The following is a 25,229-nucleotide window of genomic DNA, read 5'->3' as shown; positions in this document are numbered from 1 at the left end:
CAATGTAGTATAACATTCTTTAAGCTTGTGTTGTGTGTGATGAAGTTTGTCTGTGCTGAGAAATAACACCAAAAAGCCATTGGAGAAATCCAATCATTCTTTATCAAAAATATTATTTAATTCTCACTATTGGATTGCCTTCATTGGGCAGCAGTTTAAGTCAAGACAAGTTAGGTAAAAGAAATGTATTGATGTGATTTATTTAAGTGTCATACACTGACCGGTGCCCAGCACACATGGCCTTACAATACGCTACTAAACACAGTACCAATTTCCTTGTACTGAAAACCAAAATAACATTTAACAAAGTATACACAATAACCATGGAAAGTACAGCTACCATCTAGCCACACTACAAAGTACATTTCCCCATCTCCTCCAGGAATTGTGAACAAACTGAGCAATCTCAAACAACATTCAAAACTCTGCTCGTCCTGTAAGCAGAATACTTTACCACCAAAACATTTTAGTACAGAGAAATACATTTTAGTACAGAGAAATACACTAAACGTGTTTTAGAATAGGCTACACATTAGTGAACTTTTGCACATTAGTTAAATTTGATTCATAGGCCATAAATAATTACTTGATTAAAGTTGTATCGAAACATTAAAACACTAGTGCAGAAAATGTACCCATGTTTATGGAAGAACATTTTTTTCAAAACCACGTCAAATATCTTGGTGTAGCTGTATGTTGCTCCATTTCCATTTTTTAAGTAAACAAAGTATTTGTAATAACAGAAATGACTTGTAACACACAAAACTCATAATAAAATATATTTATTTTAACATTACAAATAATTTCTGTCCTGTTTCATAATGGACCTCAATAGATTTAAAAGGTGCATAGGCTACAACTACAGTACATACTTACATAATTCCACATAATGTACACAATACATTTTTGGGGGGAAATTACACAATTATTTAAATAAAATTTCAAACATTTTACCCAGGTGAAAGGAAATAAAGCTGCCCGGTCTTCATACCTATATTGCTTCTTATATAGCAATTGCTATATCGTTTCAATATTTGCAGTTATTAAGCAAAATAAAGGCCTCTTAAATAGAAATTGTTGGCAGTGGTGGAACTTAGAACAATGTGTGCAAATAAATTGTGGAATCAAAGTATATACATACTTGCACAAAAAACACTATACAATTTCTTCAATATGCACATTTGACATTAACCAATTACGGTGTATTATACCATAACAATTTACCTTCGGTACATATTGTTTTGTGACAAAATCTGAGTGCAAAAAGCTCCTGAAGATACACCTACAATAATAATGTATAGGTTCAGGACCTTAATTTGATCAGCCTGTTGTAGGAGAACTTTGTAGTGTATTTGAGGTTAAAAAGGCTTCTGAAGTTTGTCATTTCAAACTAGATTTTTCCTTTTGAAAAATGTATCAACTGCTACAAAAATGTCCATTAATAATAATCTACAGGATTATTTTCCTGCTATAGGAGACTGGCTCAAATTAAGATCCAAATCTGTAGTTAACCATTCAACTGATCACATGATAATACTTTCAATATGTAACAGTTTGTCTTAAAAATATGTAACTGCTTCATATAACAAACAAAAAAAGGCTATTCCTTATGGCTATTCAAAAGGCTATTTTTCTTTCTGCCTGCTGTGGAATCGCTCTAGTAGTGCTCGAAGGACATTCCCAGGAATCATTTGGTGTCTGTCAATGAGTGCTTGAACTGCTTGTTTGGTCTGAAAATCAGAAAGAAAGATGAGGAAAATTCACTCTGACCCCATCTTTCCCGATCATTTGACTTTTGTGTGCTCTACATTTCAGACAGTAAGTAGCCATTGAATTACAGAAATGTGCCACAGTTGCATAATGTCTTACCTTTTCAGCTAACTCTGCTGCACTAATGTTAGGGTCATATGGGATGGGGTCACCTAAGTATGTACGAAACTTCACAGGAAAACCCCCATAGACAGGGGCCATCGGCACACGGAATTTTTCATACGACCATCTGAAAAAGCCTGAGAAATATAAAATTTTCAAGATCATTTATGCTCTTCTGTGAAGTTAAAAAATGTTTTGTCACACTGCAATTAAAATGAATAGTTAAGCATACTTAACCCGCCGAGAGATCGGAATCCTTCCCTGACGTTTTGAGTAAACATTGGAATTATTGGCTAAAAAAATGTAAAGACAATAAACATGTAAGAGGACTTCAGATAAAGTGATGATTCTGTGTAAGAGGAAAGTGACATGCACTGTCTGTCTCCAAATGAGACCCTATTACCTATAGGGCACCAGACCGCCATAGAGCTCTGGTTAAAAGTAGTCCACTGCATAGGGAATAGGGTGCCATTTGGGAACAAAGACAGAAGGAGACTAAAAACAATATGTACCACTTTGGAATCGATAGCCACTTGTGCGAAGCCCTTCCTCTTCCCCCAGAGCAGTGGATAGGTCTCGTCACTGAGGAGCGCCTCCCTCACGCCTCCAGGTGAGATGCCCAGGAGGTGGCCACTTTTCAGTGCCTTCACACACTCTTCCTGGGGCCCATGGATCACACTAAACACCTCCAACAGCAGCTTGAACCCTACAGAGAAGAATACCAGGTCAGCTTTTAGTGCCCAATTCTGCTTTTTTTCCCCCACTATTCAGATATCAGATATTTCCCATCAGATCTCTGATTGGTCAAAAGACCAATTACTGGGAAAAAAGAGGAGAATTGGGCTGCCTGTGTAGACGCAGCCTTAGTATCTCATGTAGTAAGAATGGACTAAGGCAGCTGTAGGCTATATACTGTACACTTAATTGTCCAACTACATACAGAGGGCACATACACTGAATAAAACATCTCCAACTTTATAATTAGATACTGGGAAATGGATCTGTGAAGATCTTACCTGGAACTTTGAACAGAAAGTGATCAGCGACTGAGTGAACAATCCGTCCCTTCTGAATGATAACATTTGCCAGAAGGTAATAATAGTCGATGGGAATAGCCCCATGATAATAGACTATAAGAGCTGCTCCTTCATCTGGAATCTTCTCCATACCATGGATTTCATATCCTGTCAAAAAAGGGAATATGGTAGCATCCACATTAAATGTAGAAGCGTTTAGAAAGATATTATATTCTTATTTACAATGGAAGTGACTCCAAAATGGCACATTACATTATTTACCATTAGGCACAAAATAATCTGAAACACAACCAAAACAAACAAATGCTTCCAACAATTTTGTAGAGTCACAAGCTTGATGTAATCATTGCAAGTTAGGAATATGGGACCAAATACTAAACTACTTCAATAGACACATAAGTGAATTTGTCATAATATTTTTGCCCCCCTACGTACAAAACAAGTGCTGTAATTTCTAAACGTTTCACCCGATTTGGATAAAAATACCCTCAAATTAAAGCTGACAGTCTGCACTTTACCCTCATAGTCATTGTATAATTTCCAATCCAAAGTGCTGGAGTACAGAGCCAAAACAAAACAGGTAACTGTCCCAATACTTGGAGCTCACTGTAAATATGGACTCATGACTGATTGAGAGGCAGGTGAGACTACAGAGGTGTGAGAATACAGAGATGAGGAAAAAGAGTACAACTCTATACTTCTCTATTCCTAAACTCTGCAACACATCCATCATTGCTTACATAGTGGCACTGTGGCACCTAGAGGCCCCGCCTGACAACCTTAGCCTCCCTCCCGGGCAGATCTGCGACTCATGTTTAAGCTTCAAAGATGACAACATCTGTCATCATTAGCGGTGCAGGGGATGTAAATACCTTACCCTCAAATTAAAACTGACAGTCTGGACTTTAACCTCAGTCATTGTATCATTTAAAATCCAAAGTGCTGGAGTACAGAGCTAAAACAACAACAAAATTGTCACTGTCCCAACACTTTTGGAGCTCACTGTATATGTATATATATAAATACCGTGCCATATGAACCCGTGGCCATCCCACAACGTTGCCAGAGTTTTCCTAGCACCATCCCACAGGTTGTTGGAGTAGGCCTCCCTGAGCTGGTTCTTGTGTTTGTACACATGGAGGAAGAGTATGGAGAGGTAGAGGAGGATCACAATGAGGAAGGGCAGGATGAAAACAACAACCAGAGGTGTGAAAACCCAGGCCAGGTACTCCAGATAGCTCAGATAGTCTTCCAGGGGTCCTAGTCCTGACCATTCCTCAAATGCGTGGAAGATGCAGGCCACAAACTCGGCTCCATCTCTGAACATGCAGGACTCGTTCCCATTTGACATACTGCCACACAGTTAGCCTCTCCCAAAGGAAGCCAAGTCGAATAAGGATACCATCTGCCAATGGGCAGGCCTGGAGTATAGAATAGAGAGAAGAGGGCTAACAAGGTGATATTTCAGTACAGTTTAATACATTCATATTACTATTTGTTCTGCAAAGACAGAGAGCAAACATTGTTTAAGTGGGAATCGGATAGAAAAACAACTTTGCCATACAGTATCTATGAAAACTCAAGTATAAATGTTTTACACACCATGCTGATTCTCAAATAAACAAATCGGCATGCATTTATAAACTGAGCCATCAAGTTAGCTAGATGAAGTGCAGCTACTTTAGAAGCAACACAAATTGCAAGTAATCAAATGGTTGCATTTGTATCATCACTGAATGAAAATGTACATTTTTTAGGCGGCAGGTAGCCTAGCGGCTAGAGATTTGGGACAGTAACTGAAATGTTGCTGAAGGTGAAAAATCTTCTGTGTGCTCTTGAGCAAGGCACTTAACCCTCATTTGCTCCAGGGGCGCCTTAATACTATGGCTGACCATGTAACATAACACATTTCACTGCAACTATAAAAAAAAAAAAAACATTTTTACATTTTAGTCATTTAGCACTTATCCAGGATGACTTACAGTTACAACATTTTGTAGATATTTCACAAACCTTTTTTCTTCCAGTGTAAATAGTACTGAGGACAGATCATACCAGGCTCACATGAAACACCTGAAAGACAAAAGTAAAAGGGCAAGCCGTTCACACAATCAGAGACGGAAGAGGAAGCAAGACATCCCACTCCCACATTTTTTCTATCTAGACCAAAGGCCAGCAGATGGCGATATTGAGACGTTTCATCTTACCGTCCAAAGGGAATCCATGCAGCCGGCTATACGTGGACCGGTTCGTACATAAAACATTCTCGATTCGGGCTGCAAAAGCGTACATTTCCTCCTTAACTGGATTTAATGGCGAGTAGGCGGGGGGGGGGACTGGGAAAATATGCGTACTTTCTGTATGAAACACCTTTTTCAACACCATGCACCATGGTGGCTAATGCTACTTGCTGACATTAGGCACAGCGTTCAGACCAGGGGAGTACAACTTCCCCCTCTCATTAAGCCACAGAGGTTCATGGCTGACCGCGCAACTGCAGGCATTGTTAGCAGAAAACAGTATAGTGAATTGAAAAACTGCGATCTTCGTGGTCAATCTTCACATAAATAAGAAAATGTTTTGACCCAATCATGGTACCAATAATTGCTTCTAATAGAGCAGATGTACTTCCTGGAACTGATTATTAAAAATCTAAAACAGAACACAGAATAAGATAAGGATAATTGAGTTGCTAATGGCAGCCTGCAGTACCCAGGTGGCATTCAACTTGAGTTACTCGATGGGGGGTACTGAGCTTGCCTGCAATGTCACTTCCTGGAGTTGAACAAACTGCATATGTTGTCTACATGAGATGCCATCTTAAAGGTAGACTCAGTGGTTGTCACGAGCAGCACCGCAGATGAGCGAGATGCAAGACTTCGCTCTCACACAGTATGTGCACGGATTCGCTTCACGCTGTTCACAGCATGGTAGCCAGAGCACCAAAACAGTGGAGAAATTGAGCCCCGAGCTTCAGCGTAGAGCCCAGCAAAAGGCATGACTTTTAAGCCCAAGCCCTACCCATGCACGCAAAGTTCAGACCCTACCCTAACCAGGCACGATTGCTTCTGCCAAATGTAAGGCCCTGACCGAAACCACAAATCAGAAATAAATTACTGTTAGTAAACCCATTACCTGCTACCCTCTGTCTGTCACTCGCTCCCTGCGCACAGCTCGCTCTGCATGCGCTCCGCTGGCGGCTCTGAGTCTGTGTGTATCCATAGCAACGGCTCCACTTGGGCTGCTCTGCTCAATGGAGAGACATGAGAGCACTTAGCTGTTAGCTACTTTGTCACTAAAATCTGACTTTTTTTCATAATCTCACCTGTTTTATATTAGATGAGGTTGAGGCACCATGTTATGATCTTAGTCAGATGACTGTAGTGCGCAGTAGAGCACAAGCAAATGGCTCAGCTTCAAAATGTTAGTGATAAATTTTGTGTTACCCGAGCCCGGCCCTAACTCGATGTGGAATGTCAGGGCCCGTTGGGCTCGGGTTGGGTAGCATAGCTCTATTTCAACACGCTTAGTTGTTGCGGAAACTGACCCACTATAATATTTACTTTCTGCATCTACGTCATATCGCTGAGTCTAACTTTTAACCGCCTTAATTTGGTTTCAAAGCGCTTGAGTCTTTCACAGAGGAATTAATGGTGTCACGTGATCATATAGTCATTTGTTCAGAGCAAGGGTAAAAAAAAAAGACTGCTGCAACCGGATTGGCTGAACGCGATAGGCCACATCCGGGACTAGCATTTAGCCCCTCTAGCATAGTGGTGGAAAATGGTGTTTCATAAAGAAAGTATGCATATTTTCTCAGTTTGTTTTCTGCCTTCTCGCTATTTAATGAAGTTAAGGAGGAAATCAACACCTTTGCAGCCTGAATGGTGAATGTTTTATGTATGGACCGGTCCACAGGGTATATGAGTGTATAGCCGGTTGCATGGATTCCCTTTGGACTGTAATAATAATAACGCACGGCTTCTGGGCCACATCGATGCGGGTGGATCATTTTCGTAACGTTGTCAGCCAACCCTCTTATGAACTCATGCTGCCCCAGCTAGCAATGAGGAATCGACCCAGAAGCGGCCCTCTGGAACTGAATGAATCGGCCCGGAATCAGAATGAACGACTGTCCAGAATATGCTGAATATGAAGAAATTTTATGATATTCAATTGACATTGTAATGTGGTGATGTAAGTGTTATAATGTTCCTTAGCTGGTTATGTGATCACTTTGCAAGTACTACGGGCCGTTTCTGTCTACAGGAATTCAGCCGACATCAAATCAAATCATCAAATCAAAATTTATTTGTCACATACACATGGTTAGCAGATGTTAATGCGAGTGTAGCGAAATGCTTGTGCTTCTAGTTCCGACAATGCAGTAATAACCAACAAGTAATCTAACAATTCCACAACTACTACCTTATACACACAAGTGTAAAGGGATAAAGAATATGTACATAAAGATATATGAATGAGTGATGGAACAGAACGGAATAGGCAAGATGCAGTAGATGGTATAGAGTACAGTATATACATATGAGATGAGTAATGTAGGGTATGTAAACATAAAGTGGCATAGTTTAAAGTGGCTAGTGATACATGTATTACATAAAGATGGCAAGATGCAGTGGCTAGTGGTACATTTTTACACAATTTCCATCAATTCCCATTATTAAAGTGGCTGGAGTTGAGTCAGTATGTTGGCAGCGGCCACTAAATGTTAGTGGTGGCTGTTTAACAGTCTGATGGCCTTGAGATAGAAGCTGTTTTTCAGTCTCTCGGTCCCTGCTTTGATGCACCTGTACTGACCTCGCCTTCTGGATGATAGTGGGGTGAACAGGCAGTGGCTTGGGTGGATGTTGTCCTTGATGATCTTTATGGCCTTCCTGTGACATCGGGTGGTGTAGGTGTCCTGGAGGGCAGGTAGTTTGCCCCCGGTGATGCGTTGTGCAGACCTCACTACCCTCTGTAGAGCCTTACGGTTGTGGGCGGAGCAGTTGCCGTACCAGGCGGTGATACAGCCCGACAGGATGCTCTCGATTGTGCATCTGTAGAAGTTTGTGAGTGCTTTTGGTGACAAGCCGAATTTCTTCAGCCTCCTGAGGTTGAAGAGGCGCTGCTGCGCCTTCTTCACAACGCTGTCTGTGTGGGTGGACCAATTCAGTTTGTCCGTGATGTGTACACCGAGGAACTTAAAACTTTCCACCTTCTCCACTACTGTCCCGTCGATGTGGATAGGGGGGTGCTCCCTCTGCTGTTTCCTGAAGTCCACAATCATCTCCTTTGTTTTGTTGACGTTGAGTGTGAGGTTATTTTCCTGACACCACACTCCGAGGGCCCTCACCTCCTCCCTGTAGGCCGTCTCGTCGTTGTTGGTAATCAAGCCTACCACTGTAGTGTCGTCCGCAAACTTGATGACATTGCCGGCATCTTACCAGAACCATCCCCTAACTCAGACGACACTGGGTTAATTGTGCGTCGCCTTATGGGTCTCCCGGTCGCAGCCGGCACGGTCCCGAACCAGCATCTGTAGCAAGCAGTTTGCACTGCGATGCAGTGTCTTAGACCGCTGCGCCAGTGTCTTAGACCGCTGCGCCAGTGTCTTAGACCGCTGCGCCAGTGTCTTAGACCGCTGCGCCAGTGTCTTAGACCGCTGCGCCACTCGGGAGGCTCCATCCAAAGTTTAAAATGCTTATCAATTGCCTTGCACAAAGTTTCCAAATACTACACAGGACTCTTAAAGAATTCAATTTAAATGTTAATTGTATTTTTTGATTACAGAAACAATTATAAAATATGGAAAAATAAATTAAATGTTAATTATATAAAGCAGCCCGTGTAATCATCTGCCAGAGAATAGCCTCAATCGGTCCGAGTCCCAAGTAATATATACATTTGAGCCAGATAACTCTCCAGAATCGGTCCGAGCTCAATCCCCGCATCCTTGCCATAAGTAATACTGCCAAAGACGGCCCAGACTCGGGCCATATGACGTCAGCCGAGTCTGACTCTCAGCCAGAATCGGCCCAGATCCACTGTGCTAGCTGGGGCGTCCAAAACAACTACCCAGGATATTTGCATTGCCCCTCTCCTATTTTACGCCGCTACTCTGTTATTATCTATGCATAGTCACTTTAATAACTCTACTTACATGTACATATCACCTCAATTACCTCGACTAACCAGTGCCCCCGCAAATTGACTCATTACCGGTACCCCCTGTATATAATCTCGCTATTGTTATTTTACTGCTGCTCTATAACTACTTGTTACTTTTATTTCTTATTCGTATTTTTTAAAACTGCATTGTTGGTTAGGGGCTTGTAAGTAAGCATTTCACTGTAGTCTACACCTGTTGTATTCGGCGCATGTGACGAAAACGTTTGATTTAAATATGAAACGTCTCAATATCGCCATCTGCTGGCCTTTGTGCTAGCACATAGCAAAAAAACGACCCCTGCACAACTATGGGGCAAAAAAAGACGGGGTTGGCTTAGATTGTTGACATGTAAACTATATTTAGTCTCCAAATGTTTATTGAAAACAAACACATTTGCACAATGAGCACTTGTTGTATCTCAAATACATCGTTGGAGTTGTGGGTAGCTAGCTAGTGAATGTTTTGCCATATTAGCATTGACATGAAAACCTTAAAACAAGACATGGTATCAACAACAAGATAACACTTGCTGAAACGAGCCACTTACGATTCCCCACATGCCGGCTTCATTTCATTGTTACTAGCTATCTGACCACTCAGAATCTTAATAACGCACGGCTTCTGGGCCACATCGATGCGGGTGGATCATTTTCGTAACGTTGTCAGCCAAGAGCTCCGAAAAAAAGTTTGGAAACTCGGGCCTCTTTCTAGAACTCCGACTTTCCGACCTGAAGATCACTGATGTCATGATTTGACCTCGTACTTTTCCGAGTTCCCATTTGTCTTGAAAGCACCATCAGCAGACAACCAGACCCAGCTGCTATCTACATTAGCAGGGCAGCTAGCTAGCTACTTCCTGAGACTAGCAATAATAAATTACCTCAACTAGCCTTGACACGAGCAAACGCTAAGAACATCCACTGCATAGACACCAATACCAGTATTGCATAAACAATACAATATTGTTATGAAATCATTACATACATTTTGATCCCTTTGGTAGGTCGAGGAGAGGAAGATTCCTGATCTTTTTTGTCCTGGTTTACCCGGTTCCTTATTCATGTGGCACAACCAGGAACGAATGTTATTGAAGCCAACACGTGTGTGTATCCGGGTGAACTTCGATAGCAGTGAAAGAGCCTTTCTCTATTTACCATTTTCCGCTAACGTTATCTAGCTAACAAGTGTGAACATGATGATTGATCATGGAAAATGGAATGTGGTTGCCGACATTATTTTCAGCCAAAGGAGCTTGGCTGGAGATGATGGGACGATACACTGCTTGTGTTCGAGAGCTTTTGTACAGTAAGTGAGCTAGCTATGTAGTTACTATACAAGTACAACACACAATGTCAACTGTGTTGCATTGTTTTCACTTTGATTGTGTCCTCTTTTTCTCCCGGTGTAGGGATCGTGAGTTGTACAGATCTGACCGTAAAGCCATCACTAACTTGGCCGAAGGTGGGCTGCAAGGTAGGACATAACCAATGATGTAGTATACGTCATTGGACATACCTAACCCTAGTCAAGTAAAGCTCAACGTCACGATTTACTTCACATCAACGGCGTTGATCAGACAATTTTGACCGACTGGAGCTCAGACATCTCATACAAGTTTTGATCAAAAGTACGTATTTCGTCATCCAGTGAGTAGCCCGCAATTACACAGGTTATTGTCACATGTAATTGCGGGCTATGGTTACTGAAATCCATAGTTTTTGACAATCAATAATTTTATGTGACGTGGAGCTCCAGTTTGCCCACACTAGTTGCAGGTTAACTCAGTTGTTCTGAAGTATGTCGTGGAGTTGTCGTACTTGGCTAACCTAACCACTCCCAATAATTGACATTGACATGCATGTTGCCAACCTTTTCTGAAACCTGAAAGTTGTCTAACTCAGCCTATTGTTGCACTCAGAGGCAGAGGATGAGCATGGAGGGGACCAGGCAGAAGATGAAGAGACTGAGGAGGAGGAGGATGAACCAATCGATGAAGAAGCCCAGCTTATGGCCAGAATGGGACTGCCTGTAGAGTTCATAAGTTCCTCTGCACAGAGGAAATCTGTAAGTATCAGCAAGTAAACATTGCCTGTTTATCCTTCACCAGAGAGTCCACCTAAAAGAAAGAAGAGGTCATGATGCTCCAATTACTGATGTGCGGGTTGACTCATAACCCGCAGTCCCCACAGTTATATCCAAATAAAGAGAAAACAATACCTCACGAGTTGCGCAGCAGTCTAAGGTCCCCCCCCAAAATTGCTTAGCAATGCTTGCAGTTAGCCACTGTCACTGATTCCTTCCAAACCACTCATTGTTGTATATTGTTTATGGCCGATGAGTACCGATACGTTTTATCTATAATTTCTCCATTATTTCTCTTCATATGACAAGGATGAAAAAGCATTTGCCAGTAGATTGTCGACTTCATGATGATGTCTGCTAGCTAAGATTTTGAAAGTAAGATGTTGACATGATCAGTCCAATTAAAGCTACGGTAGATAACGTGATTTGACATTTTATCTGTGGCCAATGACCTTGAGCCTTCTTGGATGGGCACTTCTAATGTAACTCTTTGGCATCACCCAAGGAGCTTGAATTTTCTAGCGCTACACTTAGATTTGGCGGTGATGTGGTGTCCCCATGAATGACAGAACACTGAGCCAATCACGGCGTAACTAGAGAGCATTACCAACCCCTACGTTCCGTATATTGCGCTGGCTGCCCCACCACATAATCCACCGAGCTAGGCTGAAACACCTGCATTTTGGAGCTACCTTACTCAAGAAAGCAAAAAAAGAGACCAAGTTTGTATGCGGCTTTATTAACTCCATTTGATTTTTTACATTGTTTGCAAACTGATATGTAATATGAATTCATTTCAAAACAACATGCGACACAGGCAACCCCCAAACAATGTGGGCTCATGACGGGTCGCCACTGAAAAGGATACACCAAATGTAGGCTACATTTTGACTCGGAACAGGAGAAATATCATTTATTTATTTCAACATCTTGAGAGAATGCTCATGCAGTTAGCACCATTACAGATGGTACCTATCTTTATCAGCATCATAGTATTTCAACCACTTAAAATAGGCTATGCATTCAAGCCAAACTGAAATCTTATCAGAAACATGTTTGGTCGTTTTCACAGCTTTAGTTATTGCGTTTTATCCGGGTCCCTAAATGTATTTGCGCCCCGAAAGAAAACAGATGACAGAGAACTTTTCTGATGTCAACTAGATTGAAGCATTCATTGTATCCATTTATTCTGGTGAGCAAGAGTTTATTAAAGTCTTCTAAGGCAACATATAGTAACAGAAGAGAAGCAGCATGTATCTAATTATAGACAAGTTGACTAACACAGCTTACCAAAATGTCAGAAACTATAAGCAGAAGCATATCTAAATCAGGCAAAAACCAAAAAAATCCTGCACACACTGTCAAAAAAATCGTTCTACCATTTCTGACTGTAGCCTATGTTCTATATTTGTGGGTTAGGGTCACTTTATCACATAGTCCTATGCTCTCTCTCACCTAGTGTCTTTGTGTCTCTCCTGAAAGGCGAGAAAGTTGAGGAAGAATGCCAACCACTGGGAAGCAGCCCCTGAGAATCTGGATGAAGATGATCCACTCCAGTCGCAGAAGGATGATCCCAGTGTTGAAAGCACCAAGCCGGCGTTTGATTGGTTTGATCTCAGTGAGAGGCCAGAAGGAGAGACAGAGGCAGAACCTCAACCCTCCCAGGCCCAGGAGGGTTGGGAAGACTACTGGAGCCAGCAGGGAGAGGGGTTGTTGTGGCAGGGCTGGTTGGAGAAGCACCCTGAGACCTCCAGCTGTCCAGCCACAGCAGAGCCCCCCTGGGACTGCCCAGGCACTAAGGAGGCATGGGAGCAACACGCCAGCCACACCTTTCTCTACTACTGGGAGCAGTTCAACTACTGGGCAGCCCAGGGATGGACCATAGACTACTCAAGCAGTGCACCCATTGAAACAAAGCAGCCTGGACATGAGGGTGAAGCCGAAGGAGAGCCGACTCATTGTTGTGACCCAGGGGATTTAGAGTTTGAAGGAAGGCTGGAGCGGAGTGAGGCGGGCACTAGTGAAGTGTTCGATCTGCTGGGGCAGATGAGCCTTCTGTCAGAGGGAGTTGGTCGGTGTGATTTGAGCAAACAACAAGTGGACCACGTCTGTGGAAATGATGAACCTTGTGATGGTGGTAATCGTAAAAGAACTGCCTCGTCAACTAAGTCCACTGAATTAAGAGGTGAGACCTTCCACCCGCCTACATACATGATATTTCTGTCTCAGTTCAGTAAAATATCCTATATCGTTGAAGAGACTGACACTGTTGATATAGCAGTGATTCCCACAGTTCTTGCGCTCAAATCTATTAAAACCTAAATACCGGTATTGTGATTTTTTTTTTTTTTCGTGGCAAAATGAAAACACCAGGCAGACCTCACTCTTTGGTCCTTTAGAAAAAATGTTAAATAGTGTGTGCTTTAGCTTGGAAAGTAAATACATGTGACTCTGGATGACAACATAATGATGTTTGTTTCCAACATCAGGGCTGTTTTCCTAAGTAATTTAAATCAGCTTCGTGTTTTGTTTCCTTGCCACAATACTAATGAGTATCGCGATACTGGTATCGTCCCGGCACTACTAAAGCTGTCAGAGTAGCCTATTGCAACCATGCAGCCCAATTAAATGACACATTATTGCTATAGCCTACTCAGAATGGGTAGGCGATAGCAATATGTCCTACACACCTCCCTTTTAACATATATATTTTAGTCCTTGTAATTTATTTTTTTTCCAAACTGGGTGACTGTCTGAATATTTTATACATCATACTATCAAAAGATGTGTTCCTTTGAATGAAAGGACCATGTGACACAGGTCCGTGCATTTTTAATGGTTCCTCTAGTCAGAGCGAGCAAAGAACCACTGCCTGAATCAACAGCTGTCTCCTCTCCTCTCTGTGACTTTGTAGACTGTGATGGATGCTCTGTAAAAATGGAACTTTCCATCTTGTCTGTGACTGATCCCACACAACACTGCTGTCATTTCTGTTTCATAGCATCTCGGTTTTTATCTGGCTTTGTAGCATTGTTTTACACCACATGCTGACTTTTCCTTCCCCGTCTTATCCTCTTGCTCAGAAAACATGCATGTAGAATGCAATGTTGTAGGAACAAATGGATGTACACTTTTTCCCCCCTTCAGATTCCAAACAGGACAGGTGTCACCAGAAAAACAACAACGGATCAAGTGAGAGAAGAGCATCTAATAGTGATGATGATGATGATGATGATGAACCACCAGATGGAAGAGTCACAAAACTTAAGCGAAGGTAAGCTACATGGCAATTTATCTAAATGTTCAGTATTTTACAGTATTGTCCTCTTCCTTCTGTTGGCATAGCAATATAGTACCAATAATAGTATAACTGGAAATCACTGTTTCAAGTGGCAAGAAAAAGTATGTGAACCCTTTGGAATTAGCTGGATTTATGCATAAATTGGTCATCAAATTTGATCTGATCTTCATCTAAGTCACAGCAATAGACAAACAGTGTGCTTAAAATACAAATTGTATTTCTCTTGTCTATATTGAATACATAATTTAAACAGTGTAGGTTGGAAAAAGTATGTGAAACCAAAGGCTAATGACTTCTCCAAAAGCTAATTGGAGTCAGCTAACCTGGAGTCCAATGAGTGAGACGAGATTGGAGATGTTGGTTAGAGCTGCCTTGCCCTATAAAAAACACTTACAAAATGTGAGTTTACTATTCACAAGAAGCATTGCCTGATGTGAACCATTTCTCGAACCAAAGAGATCTCAGAAGACCTAAGATTAAGAATTGTTGACTTGATAAAGCTTGAAAGGCTTACAAAAGTATCTCTAAAAGCCTTGATGTTCATCAGTCCATGGTAAGACAAATTGTCTATAAATGGAGAAAGTTCAGCACTGTTGCTACTCTCCCTAGGAGTGGCCGTCCTGCAAAGATGACAGCGCAGAATGCTCAATGAGGTTAAGAAGAATCCTAGTGTCAGCTAAAGACTTACAGAAATCTCTGGAACATGCTAACATCTGTTGACGAGCCTACAATATGTAAAATAAGAATGGTGTTCATGGGAGGACACCACGGAAGAAGCCACTGCTGTCCAAAAAAAGCATTGCTGCACGTCTGAAGTTTTCAAAAGTGCACCTGGATGTTCCACAGCCCTACTGGCAAAATAGTGTGGACAGATGAAGCTACAGTGGAGTTGTTTGGAAAGAGAACACAACACTATGTATGGAGAGAGAAAAAAGGCACAGCACACCAACATCAAAACCTCATCCCAACTGTAAAGTATGGTGGAGGGAGCATCATGGTTTGGGGATACCTCAGGGCCTGGACAGCTTGCTATCATCGACGGGAAAATGAAATCCCAAGTTTATCAAGACATTTTGCAGGAGAATGTTAGGCTATATGTCCGCCAATTGAAGCTCAACAGAAGTTGGGTGATGCAACAGGACAACGACCCAAAAGACAGAAGTAAATCAACAACAGAATGATTAACAGAAGAAAATACGCCTTCTGGAGTGGCCCAGTCAGAGTCTTGACCTCAACCCGATTGAGATGCTGTGGCATGACCTCAAGAGAGCAGTTTACTCCAGACATCCCAATAATATTGCTGAACTGAAACAGTTTTGTAAAGAGTAATGGTCCAAAATTCCTCCTGACCGTTGTGCAGGTCTGATCCGCAACTACAGAAAACATTTGGTTGAGGTTATTGCTGCCAAAGGAGGGTCAACCAGTTATTAAATCCAAGGGTTCACATACTTTTCCCACCCTGCAAGGTGAATGTTTACAGTGTGTTCAATAAAGACATGAAAACGTATACTTGTTTGTGTGTTATTAGTTAAGTAAACTGTTTGTCTATTGTTGTGACCTAGATGAAGATCAGATCAAAATGTATGACCAATTTATGCAGAAATCCAGGTATTTCCAAAGGGTTCACATGCTGTTTCTTGCCACTGTATATGCTGACAGTGACTGACATATTTTTCATAGGGGATTGAATTGAACTACGATTCACCTTGTAAAGGCTTCCATTATTGTCTACGATTCACCTTGTAAAGGCTTCCATTATTGTCTACGATTCACCTTGTAAAGGCTTTCATTATTGTCTATGATACAGTGCATGTAAAAGTGTCAGCCAGGGGAATGAATGGAAGTGCTTATCATCCGTATTTTCAATTTCACTTTGATCGAAGGAGATGTTCATGTCCAAGACACAGATTGATGCTTCTCCATGTTTCAATAACCAAGGTTTCTATAAATGGGATCTGTATGCATAAATCAGTAAACATCACGTGATGGCCCATTCCAACCCAAAGGCTGGTACTGGGGACTGATATGTGATTTAGCCTACACAATGCTTTGTGAGACTAACAATATTTTTCCACATTTATTTTTTCTGTCTATTGCATCTCATAAACGTTCTACTGTTGGCTATACATTCCCTTTGTAGTGTACTACTTTTGACCAGGGCCCTCCAGTCAAAAGTGTACACTATATAGGGAATATGGTACCAATTGAAATGCAGTCTTGTTCGATCATTGTGATGGTGTGTAAGGCTAATGCTGTGTATTGATCTATCTTCTACTGATATGTTGACCCAGTCATGAACTGGATGTGGAGGAGAACCCTCAGATGTCTGTGGATGAAGCCTGGGATAAACTGGGATTAAAGCGCAGCCACGACCCCATGTAAGTCAGCATTACTCCCTCAGACTTGGGACTACGTCCCAAATGGGAGCCTATTCCCTATAAAGTGCACTACTTTTGACCCAGCCTGGTCAAAAAGTAGTGCACTATACAATAGGGTGACATTTTGAAAAGAATCCAGGTATATGTACAAATGGTTGAGATTGTCCTCTTAGAATATCAGTCTTTCTTTTTTAGGATTGAGAGCGTGCTGAAGTTTAAGCCCAGCCCCAGTCACCACCATGGAAGTAGGGCTGGGAGGAATAGGAAGCAACACGGAGGGAGGAAAGCAGCCTGCCACATCAACACGCACACCTTCTTTACTGAAGAGGGGGATAACACAGAGCCCAAGTTGACCAAGACCTTTCAAAAAGTAAAATTGTACAAATTATTTTCACAAACAGTACGATTACTATTGATTGCGATTCAAATAGAATCACCCTCGTTTTAGTACCGCACACCCACATTTCATAGCAGCTCCTGACTGGATTAGCAGGTGGGTGAGATGCCCTGTAGTTGACACTGGGGAGCCTTTTCAGAGAGGTCTACCTCATGTCTTACGCTGCCTCAGTCTCCACTGGCAGAGAGGAGAGAATGGGAGCACAGCCAATACTCCCATCCTCTCTCCCCTCCTGTCAGTGCTGGCCTCCTGACACACCACATCTCTTTCTGCATGCAGCTGCTTTTTTCAACCAACTGAATCTATTTACAATGAGCCGCCACACTGCACTGCTCCGAGGGTAGCCGCACTGTTTAAAGTTCCTGGATCATCATTATTTGAGTCGGTCACATTTCATTGATAAGACTGTGCACATCACTGGCTGACCTTGAGGAGGACAGGAAGAGTGTGTTCAGCTGGTCGCTATGAACTCAAACGTGCTTATTCAAACCATGGTAGAGAGGCTAGGAAATGCTACTATTCTGTTTGCTGACTGTGGGGGATTGTATTATCCCAGAGAAATTGAAACTTGTCAAGGTACTGCACTTCAGAAAGGTAATGACTTAGTGTACCGACAGGTATAGTGGACATCAGTGTGTTTCTACTGTGTTGAGACATTATTAATGTGTCGCACTGTGAGAGGACTTAAACCAGTTAAATGCAGTGCTTTTCCATTGATCTTTGTCTTGAGCTCACTGAATTGATCTTCTGGGCAAGACTTGCAGTATTTACTGTCTGCAGCAAATGGCACCATCATCCAGCAGGCACAGTAGAAATGACTTGATCCCCATTGAGGCCTACTTTAAAGAATGATTTCGTTGTGATGCTTCTGTTCATCTAGCGTTCATTGGTCATGCGTGTTTGTTGTATTCACTCACGTGCTGCTCTGTTTTCAGGTTCAGAGTTTCCTCCAGAGGGTTCAGAAAGACAACAGCACACACACAGCCGTCCCGGACATGTCAAAAGGCCAGTCACATGAGCACGGGGAGCATGCCGACAAGGAGAGCCCTGCTTGTCCACAGTCAGAGGGAAAAGAAGAGAGACTGGAGGAAGAGATGCAGGAGGAAGAGGAGAAGGAAGATAGTCCTCAACTCTGTTTGGAGTTGGACTGTACTGAGCAGCTCCCTCAACCCTCCCAGCAAAACATCTTCACCAGAATAGAGGAAGCAGAAGAGGAAGAAGAGATTCAATTCAGAAGAGAGGTGTACTCACTGGACATACCAGACTACTTAGTTCCCAATGCACTTGAACATAATAACACAGGTGGGTTTGCCTCAACAGCCGGTTTAGACCTTTTTCTAACCCAGGGCTTTTTCATAAAGAGTTCATGTCAGATCTATACTTGTTGGGGTGTATTTCTTGTTTGATTGTTGAAGTCTTGTACAATTTACTACTTTTGCGCTGCCTATTTCCCAGAGTCTACTGGGAAGACTGGTAAGAAGAAGAAGAAGAAGACAAAGAAAAGAGGAAAATGTGGAGTGATGCCAGCTGAGATTGCAGCGGAGCCCGAGCTGGCTAAGTACTGGGCCCAGCGCTACCGTCTCTTCTCCAGGTACGATGAGGGCATCAAGCTGGACCACGGTGAGTCCCGGAGCAAACACACACTTAAGAAAACACAACCAATTTCTTCATACAGGCTCCAGCAGAAAGGGTTAATCATATGGAGGAACTACCTGACCTCCATATTGTTGTTAATATTCCTCTAGTTTGAGAATAACTATTCTCCTATTGTAGTCTCCCAACCACATCTATTAATGCAGCCCAAACAGAGGGTCAAATGTGATTCAGGAATGCACTTTATTCTGAAAAGAAAAGGATTTTCTCAAGGTGACTGAATGTTAAGTATTTTTCTCTGGTTGAGAAACGAATGGCTGTATGTCCAAGGTAAAAGCTACAGTTTTGCTGCTCCTGAAGTCTAACATCATGTTGTCAAGAGGGGAAGAGAGTCAGGGATGTTGAGATGTGGTGGTGGGGATGAAGAGGGCACATGGATGAGCTGGCAGGCAGGGCCCACCTCGGTCTGTCTTTAGGGAGAAGTGCTGATGCCAGTGAAGCATACCTCACCCTCCTGCATCACATGACACCAGCAGGCTTCCTCCCTGTCTCCCAGCAGAGCAACTCTACTCTCGCTCTCTCTCGCTTCCTCGTTCCCTGCTCGTGCACATGTCCTCTCATTTAAGTGCACCAGACTATGACTCTGCACTGATAAGAGACTAATGATTGGCACTCTGTATGCAGATTAGGTTCATTTAAGTAGAAGGATTAGTTTTCCATTTCCAACACAAAGTGTAGATACTGTAGCGGAAACAGAAGCAACCTTGTACTCTGGAAGCACAAATATTCATACTGTTAGTGCTCAGTTAAAGCTTTTTTTTTCACCTCCAAATGGATCCTTCTTGAGTTAGCATTTTAAACATTGATTTTAACATTAGTTCAAAACGTCAAGTGGTTCTCCAACCTTTTTCTGGCAATGAGTTTATCTGTTATCAGAGGGCCAATCTCGTCCTGCCGAATCTCTCCCTATTCTCCAAAGTATTATGACTAATATGTTCCCCTCGCACCAATCAGAGATCTTTCACAGTGCATTCTGAATTCTGTTTGAAAACGAGATCAGAGCCTTCGTAACTACTCACTTATTCATGTCAACAGAGGAGAGCCAGGATACATACCACAGCATGGCTGAAACTCACTCCAGATTATTTACACCTTGTCCTATCAGATTCATATGGTGTCTATTGCTCAATTAGATACAGGAGGAAAGCCAGAGAAAGTCTCTATACAGCCTCGTGTAGCAGTGCCTGGCTGATGAGAGAGAGCAGAGTGTGAGGGGTAATCTAGTATTTTGGGACTGAAGTCATATAGGTAATAAAAACTCTAACATGGTGTTAGAGGTTTCCTTCAGGAACAGCAATCTGTTTTGCGAATCCACTGCAAACTGAAAGGAATATCTCCTATCTCAGTGAACATTAGGAAAACAAATCAAATGTATCTATTCACGGATCCTCCCTTGAGCTCAATTGGAAAGTCCATCCATGTTTCTTTGTGAAACACCCTCTCCTCAGCCACTTTTCTCAGAATGGAGGGAGGGATGAGTACTGTAATGAGAGTGAGGAAGGTGAAGCGTTACACGAGAAGAGTGCACTCCCAGCATTGTTTGCCTTAGCAGGTGTTTATTCTCTGAGGAGGCTGTGAAAACAAGCAACTGAAAAGAAACCGGCGATGGCTGCTCGAGAATAAAGGCAGATGGTCTAGGTGAGGAGACAGGAGGACGTGGTTGGTCTATGAAGCATCCCAGTCTCAAATATTCCTCAATATCCACAGCATACTTATTCAATACTTTTTGGGTTGTCTTGTATGGTATATTCAGGCTATTCTCAATTTAATTGAAAGTACACACACCTACTTTATATTCCAGCAGGCCTAATATTTGTCATTTGCCTGCAGTAAAATGTTGTGAATGACAGCTGTTTTAAAATGTAACCATCTAATAGTGTTTTGGTTATTTTGGGGAAGTTGCAAATGGAACTAGCATGACGTATGAGCCCACAAAATCAATCAATTAGATGATATCATATTTCTGTACAAATTTGATAAATCAATAATGAACCAAAATATTTGGCTTGAATATCAGATTGGTATTGTTTGAACAAAACCATTTTACAGTTGACTGACCTCTGGTGGCTATGCTTTGCATTGGGGAACACCCAAAATCTGATAAATTCAATTATGATTTCTTAAAATATGAATCAATAAATAAAACAATTCTACACTGCATATATATTTTTCATTTTAACATAGTAAAATGAGACAATATTAATTACATCTTTGTATTCAGTTTGTTAAAGCCTTTCACTCTGTCCATTTGTCTGTCTGTACAGAGGGCTGGTTCTCTGTTACCCCAGAGAAGATAGCAGAGCACATTGCCCTGAGGGTCCAGGAGAGTTTCCACTCTGAACTCATCATAGACGCCTTCTGTGGAGTGGGAGGCAACGCCATCCAGTTTGCCCTCACTGGGAAGAGGGGTATAGTAGCATCATATTTGAGCCAAGCTTCAGAGGCTCCTTTGCTTTAATATCTTATTAACTTTAGATATTTTTGGTTACTGTATCTGTATTTGCCTTTATAAATAGGGCAACAGTATTCCTGACCCTGTGACGTGACCAGGAAAACCTCTGGGGCCCATATTATATCCTATAGGTTAACAGTTATGATGTGTCATATTGTCTTTAGTGGTTCTCCCTGTGTGTCTGACTCAGTCTGCGTGTCTTTCCATATATAGTGCAGTTATGAGCCCTGGTCAAAAGTAGTGCACTACATAGGGATTAGGGCTCTGGTCAAAAGTAGTGCACTACATAGGGAATACGGTGCCATTTGGGATGCAGCCTGGCCGTCCATGTCCCTTCCTCCAGACATTTAAACAGATATAGAGCATGTTGTCCTGAGTGGTACTCCCTGTGTATCTGACTCTGTCCTCCATGTCCCTTCCTCCAGACATTTAAACAGATATAGAGCATGTTGTCCTGAGTGGTACTCCCTGTGTGTCTGACTCTGTCCTCCATGTCCCTTCCTCCAGACATTTAAACAGATATAGAGCATGTTGTCCTGAGTGGTACTCCCTGTGTGTCTGACTCTGTCCTCTATGTCCCTTCCTCCAGACATTTAAACAGATATAGAGCATGTTGTCCTGAGTGTTACTCCCTGTGTGTCTGACTCTGTCCTCCATGTCCCTGCCCCCATGCAGTGCTAGCCATTGACATCGACCCGGTGCGTCTGGCCCTGGCACAGCACAACGCCCAGGTCTACAAGGTGGCAGAGCGCATCGACTTTGTGCAGGGAGACTTCCTGCAGCTGGCACCTCGTCTGCGGGCGGACGTGGTGTTCCTCAGCCCCCCCTGGGGCGGCCCAGACTACCTCAGCGCAGACGTCTTCGATATCAAGACCATGATGTCGCCAAATGGATATCCTTTATTTCTCACAATGAAGCTGCTCTCAGGCTATTAGTCAGGCAACAGGCCAGACTCTGAGACGGGCCAGGACAGAGGCACACGCAGATAGAGGCAGAGTGACAAGGCCAGCAGTTTGTTAGCTAGCTAAGGGGGAATGTGAAGACAGGATTTGTGGATGTAATGAGAAAAGAAGGAACCCGCACACTGCTCTTGACAGTATCACTGCTCTTTAATAAGCTTTACATATCAGCCTCACGTTCTGACGAGGGCCGTGAGGCCGATACGTGAAGCTTATTAAAGAGCAGTGATACTATCAAGAGTAGTGTGCGGGTTCCTTCTATTTTCTCATTTTATTTAACTGTTACCAAAAAAGATAGCTCAGATGTGCTAGTGCCTTTTGAGGAACTTTGAATGTACAGTTAGTTTTGTTTGTGGGTTGGTCTTTTCTTGCCAATCTGAGTTTCTTTTAATATTCCACTAGTATTTACACGCATTGTAGCGTTCTATTATGTTGTCGAAGAGTTGAACACGGTTTTCCTTAACTCTTAATACTTTTGACATTTTCAGGTTGTCCAAAATAATATCTGATAATATTGTGTACTTCCTCCCACGAAATGCAGACATGGATCAGGTAGGTTATATGGACAAGTGGAGGAGTATTGGTGGTTTGCAACTCATATTTGGATGTTGAGTCTTCGTGCATGCTAGTCATGCTTGGCTCATTTTCTACCATTGATTTGAGATCTATTTCTATTTGTTGATATTTCAGTGTAAATTAGATTACAGCAGTACAGTCTGAAGGCCTATAGAAGTGTGATGTTTCTGCAGGGCTCCTTATATGGAAGAGGATAAAAGCTGCATCCCAATTCACCACCCTTATCCCAAAGTGTGTACTTGCACATTCCTCATCATTGGATTGGTATAAGGGTTGGCAAGAGGGAGTTGCCACCATTTGATAAATCCATGCAAGAAAATGTGCAAGTGCACACTTCAGGAAAAGTTAGGACATAGCAGTAGTCAGAGCTGATGATGCCAGGCGCCCGCCTGCCCGGCTGAGCCTCCTCTACTGAGCATGTTTGTTTTGGGGAATGCCCATACTTCTCCTTTATTTACTTGGTTGCCCATCTCTGTGCTATCCCGTGGCCTGGGGCTGTAAGTGTTCTCACTGTCAGATCAAAGGCTCCCAGAGCTGGGAAAGGCTACATTGGCCTCATGATTTCATTATGCCTTCATGCATGTTATCAGCAGTCTAACAAAGCAGGCTGTCACCTATTTGGTAACCTATTGACCTACTTATTTAGCAGTGGTAGATCTAACTATTTTGAGTGCATGTCTACTACTACTTGCTACTATAAAGCTAAGTCCATGGTAGCTGTTATCAGAAGATAAGTATAATGAGCTTAGAAGAAGCACACTCCACTCCGTATTTATTTGGTCAGTGAAGCTAAAATATTTAAAATTTGACTATATACCCCAGGATTTTGGATTGTTTCATATGAGGCGACAGTACAGAATGTCACCTTTTTATTTGAGGGTATTTTTATACATCCGTTTTACCTGTATCTAGTCCCCATTTGAAGAAGTCATAAGTATTTGGCCAAATTCACTTAGTGTATTAAAGTAGTCAAACGTTTAGTATTTGGTCCCATAGTCCTTGTACACAATGACAACATAACCTGTCACTACAAACTTGTTGGATGCATTCAGCTTGTTTTGGCCAATAGGAACTGAATGGTGAATAATGTAGTCACTTTTATTTTAAGCAAGAATAGAAGATGTTTCTGAACACTTCTACAATAATGTTGATGCTACCATGGTTATGGATAATCATGCATTAATTGTGAATGATGAATGAGAAAGATGTAAAAAAGAAAAGTAGCTTCACTGTCCAAATAAAGAGGAGTGTATTGACCCAAGCCACCCAGTTGATCAATTGGTACCATTTGCGTATTGGCTAATTGCACTAGGCCCCCATTTATTTTATTCTGAGTTAGTGAGTATTGTTATTTTTCTGTTTCATTCTCTAGAGGGGTTTGATTGTGGTGGTTCTGACTAAGGTTAGTTAAATAAAAATATTTAGGTCAGTCTGGCCTTTACTGTCATTGTCAGAACACCGTGGTTTAGCAAACAGGGCAGAGTTTAAACAGGCACCCCAATTCTGATATTTTTTCCACTAATTGGTCTTTTGACCAATCACATCAGGCCTTTTTCAGAGCTGATCTGATCTGATTGGTCAAAAGACCAATTAGTGAAAAGATAAATCATTATTGCCTCTGAAGACAGCCTCTGTAAATAATAACTGGCCAGCTTTGTAGGTGTACAAATCTATTACATTACTTTTAATTTAACTTTTCATTGAAATATACTTTCCATTATAAATCAAGGTGCTGATTTTTTTTGTCTATAATAAATGTTCATGTCAATGACTCGGACTTGTAATTAGTATAGTAACAATGTTTTATTTTTATGGTTGGGTTCCAGATCGCCTCTCTTGCTGGGCCTGGTGGGAGAGTAGAGGTGGAACAGAACTTTCTCAACAACAAGTTAAAGACAATAACTGCATATTTTGGCAATTTGATTAAATCAGATGGCTAGTTTTATTTCACCTAATGCTAAGCCTGATCTCAGTTTGAGGTCAGTTTTTTTTAGTGCATGATGATGTGTAGACATACCATCTGTTGTTTTGTGTTAGTCTGCCCATGTGGTTATACACGTTTTACTGCTTTGATTTTTCAAAAAACAAATTTTCTTGCATCATCTATTTTTGTATTAAAGCTAACCATGCCATTTTACATTGCCTGGTTCTCAACATTGTCTTTTTTTTTGTGGAAATACATTCAAATGTTATCTACACACTAGATATGCGTAGATAGATGGGCATCAGAGTATAGCCAGCCAGCACAGAGTGGTGCTTGGGTCCACAGATAGGGCTCGCTCTCTGTGAGCTCAGAACCCCCCCCCCGATGTGTTGATATCCTAGTAGCTCCCTCTGTCACGCTGACACCCAA

At 42.0% G+C, this 25,229-nt stretch overlaps 2 protein-coding genes across 7 annotated transcripts; one reads left to right on the top strand and one right to left on the bottom strand.

Annotated features, from left to right (window-relative positions):
* Nucleotides 1-184: 184 nt before the first annotated feature.
* On the bottom strand, nucleotides 185-10,189 carry LOC139560645 (DGAT1/2-independent enzyme synthesizing storage lipids-like). Of its 5 annotated transcripts, none has more exons than XR_011672000.1 (8): nucleotides 10,063-10,186; nucleotides 4,923-4,982; nucleotides 3,936-4,330; nucleotides 2,889-3,056; nucleotides 2,385-2,578; nucleotides 2,110-2,165; nucleotides 1,870-2,009; nucleotides 185-1,730 (listed from the first exon to the last, which is right to left on the bottom strand). XR_011672000.1 is itself a non-coding variant. In XM_071377619.1 (8 exons), the coding sequence occupies exons 3-8, from the start codon at nucleotides 4,258-4,260 to the stop codon at nucleotides 1,626-1,628; spliced, it is 993 nt and encodes a 330-aa protein (XP_071233720.1). In that variant the 5' UTR covers nucleotides 4,261-4,330; nucleotides 4,923-4,982; nucleotides 10,063-10,189; the 3' UTR covers nucleotides 185-1,625. The 5 variants fall into 5 exon arrangements, 4 of the variants coding, with proteins under 4 accessions (XP_071233720.1, XP_071233721.1, XP_071233723.1 ...); XM_071377619.1 differs by having other exon boundaries at nucleotides 2,105-2,165; nucleotides 10,063-10,189; XM_071377620.1 differs by lacking the exon at nucleotides 10,063-10,186 and adding an exon at nucleotides 9,626-9,985 and having other exon boundaries at nucleotides 2,105-2,165.
* tgs1 (trimethylguanosine synthase 1) lies at nucleotides 6,665-25,018 on the top strand. Of its 2 annotated transcripts, none has more exons than XM_071377618.1 (13): nucleotides 6,665-7,106; nucleotides 10,487-10,551; nucleotides 10,997-11,142; nucleotides 12,643-13,345; nucleotides 14,308-14,434; nucleotides 16,753-16,839; nucleotides 17,035-17,209; nucleotides 18,172-18,538; nucleotides 18,692-18,856; nucleotides 21,154-21,297; nucleotides 22,017-22,233; nucleotides 22,774-22,852; nucleotides 24,703-25,018. In XM_071377618.1, coding segments are annotated over exons 1-13 (2,391 nt in total). In that variant the 5' UTR covers nucleotides 6,665-7,104; the 3' UTR covers nucleotides 24,817-25,018. The 2 variants fall into 2 exon arrangements, with proteins under 2 accessions (XP_071233719.1, XP_071233718.1); XM_071377617.1 differs by lacking the exon at nucleotides 6,665-7,106 and adding an exon at nucleotides 10,246-10,383.
* The last annotated feature ends 211 nt before the right edge of the window (nucleotides 25,019-25,229 follow it).

The sequence above is a fragment of the Salvelinus alpinus genome, chromosome 30 (genome assembly GCF_045679555.1).
Source record: "Salvelinus alpinus chromosome 30, SLU_Salpinus.1, whole genome shotgun sequence".
NCBI classification, from domain to species: domain Eukaryota; kingdom Metazoa; phylum Chordata; class Actinopteri; order Salmoniformes; family Salmonidae; genus Salvelinus; species Salvelinus alpinus.
The sequence above is the reverse complement of the archived record's forward strand: the minus strand, read 5'-3'. Positions and strand labels throughout refer to the sequence as shown.

Bases quoted from the DNA above. Each gene is read 5' to 3' on its own strand.
- LOC139560645 (XM_071377619.1), bottom strand. From the start codon at position 4,260: ATGTCAAATGGGAACGAGTCCTGCATGTTCAGAGATGGAGCCGAGTTT. The intron at 3,057-3,935 runs GTATTTATATAT...CTTTTTTGACAG, and splicing joins CCACGGGTTCATATGGCACG to GATATGAAATCCATGGTATG. The intron at 1,731-1,869 runs GTAAGACATTAT...TCTGATTTTCAG, and splicing joins CAGCAGAGTTAGCTGAAAAG to ACCAAACAAGCAGTTCAAGC.
- tgs1 (XM_071377617.1), top strand. From the start codon at position 10,271: ATGATGATTGATCATGGAAAATGGAATGTGGTTGCCGACATTATTTTC. The intron at 14,435-16,752 runs GTAAGCTACATG...ATGTTGACCCAG, and splicing joins GTCACAAAACTTAAGCGAAG to TCATGAACTGGATGTGGAGG. The intron at 16,840-17,034 runs GTAAGTCAGCAT...TTTCTTTTTTAG, and splicing joins AAGCGCAGCCACGACCCCAT to GATTGAGAGCGTGCTGAAGT.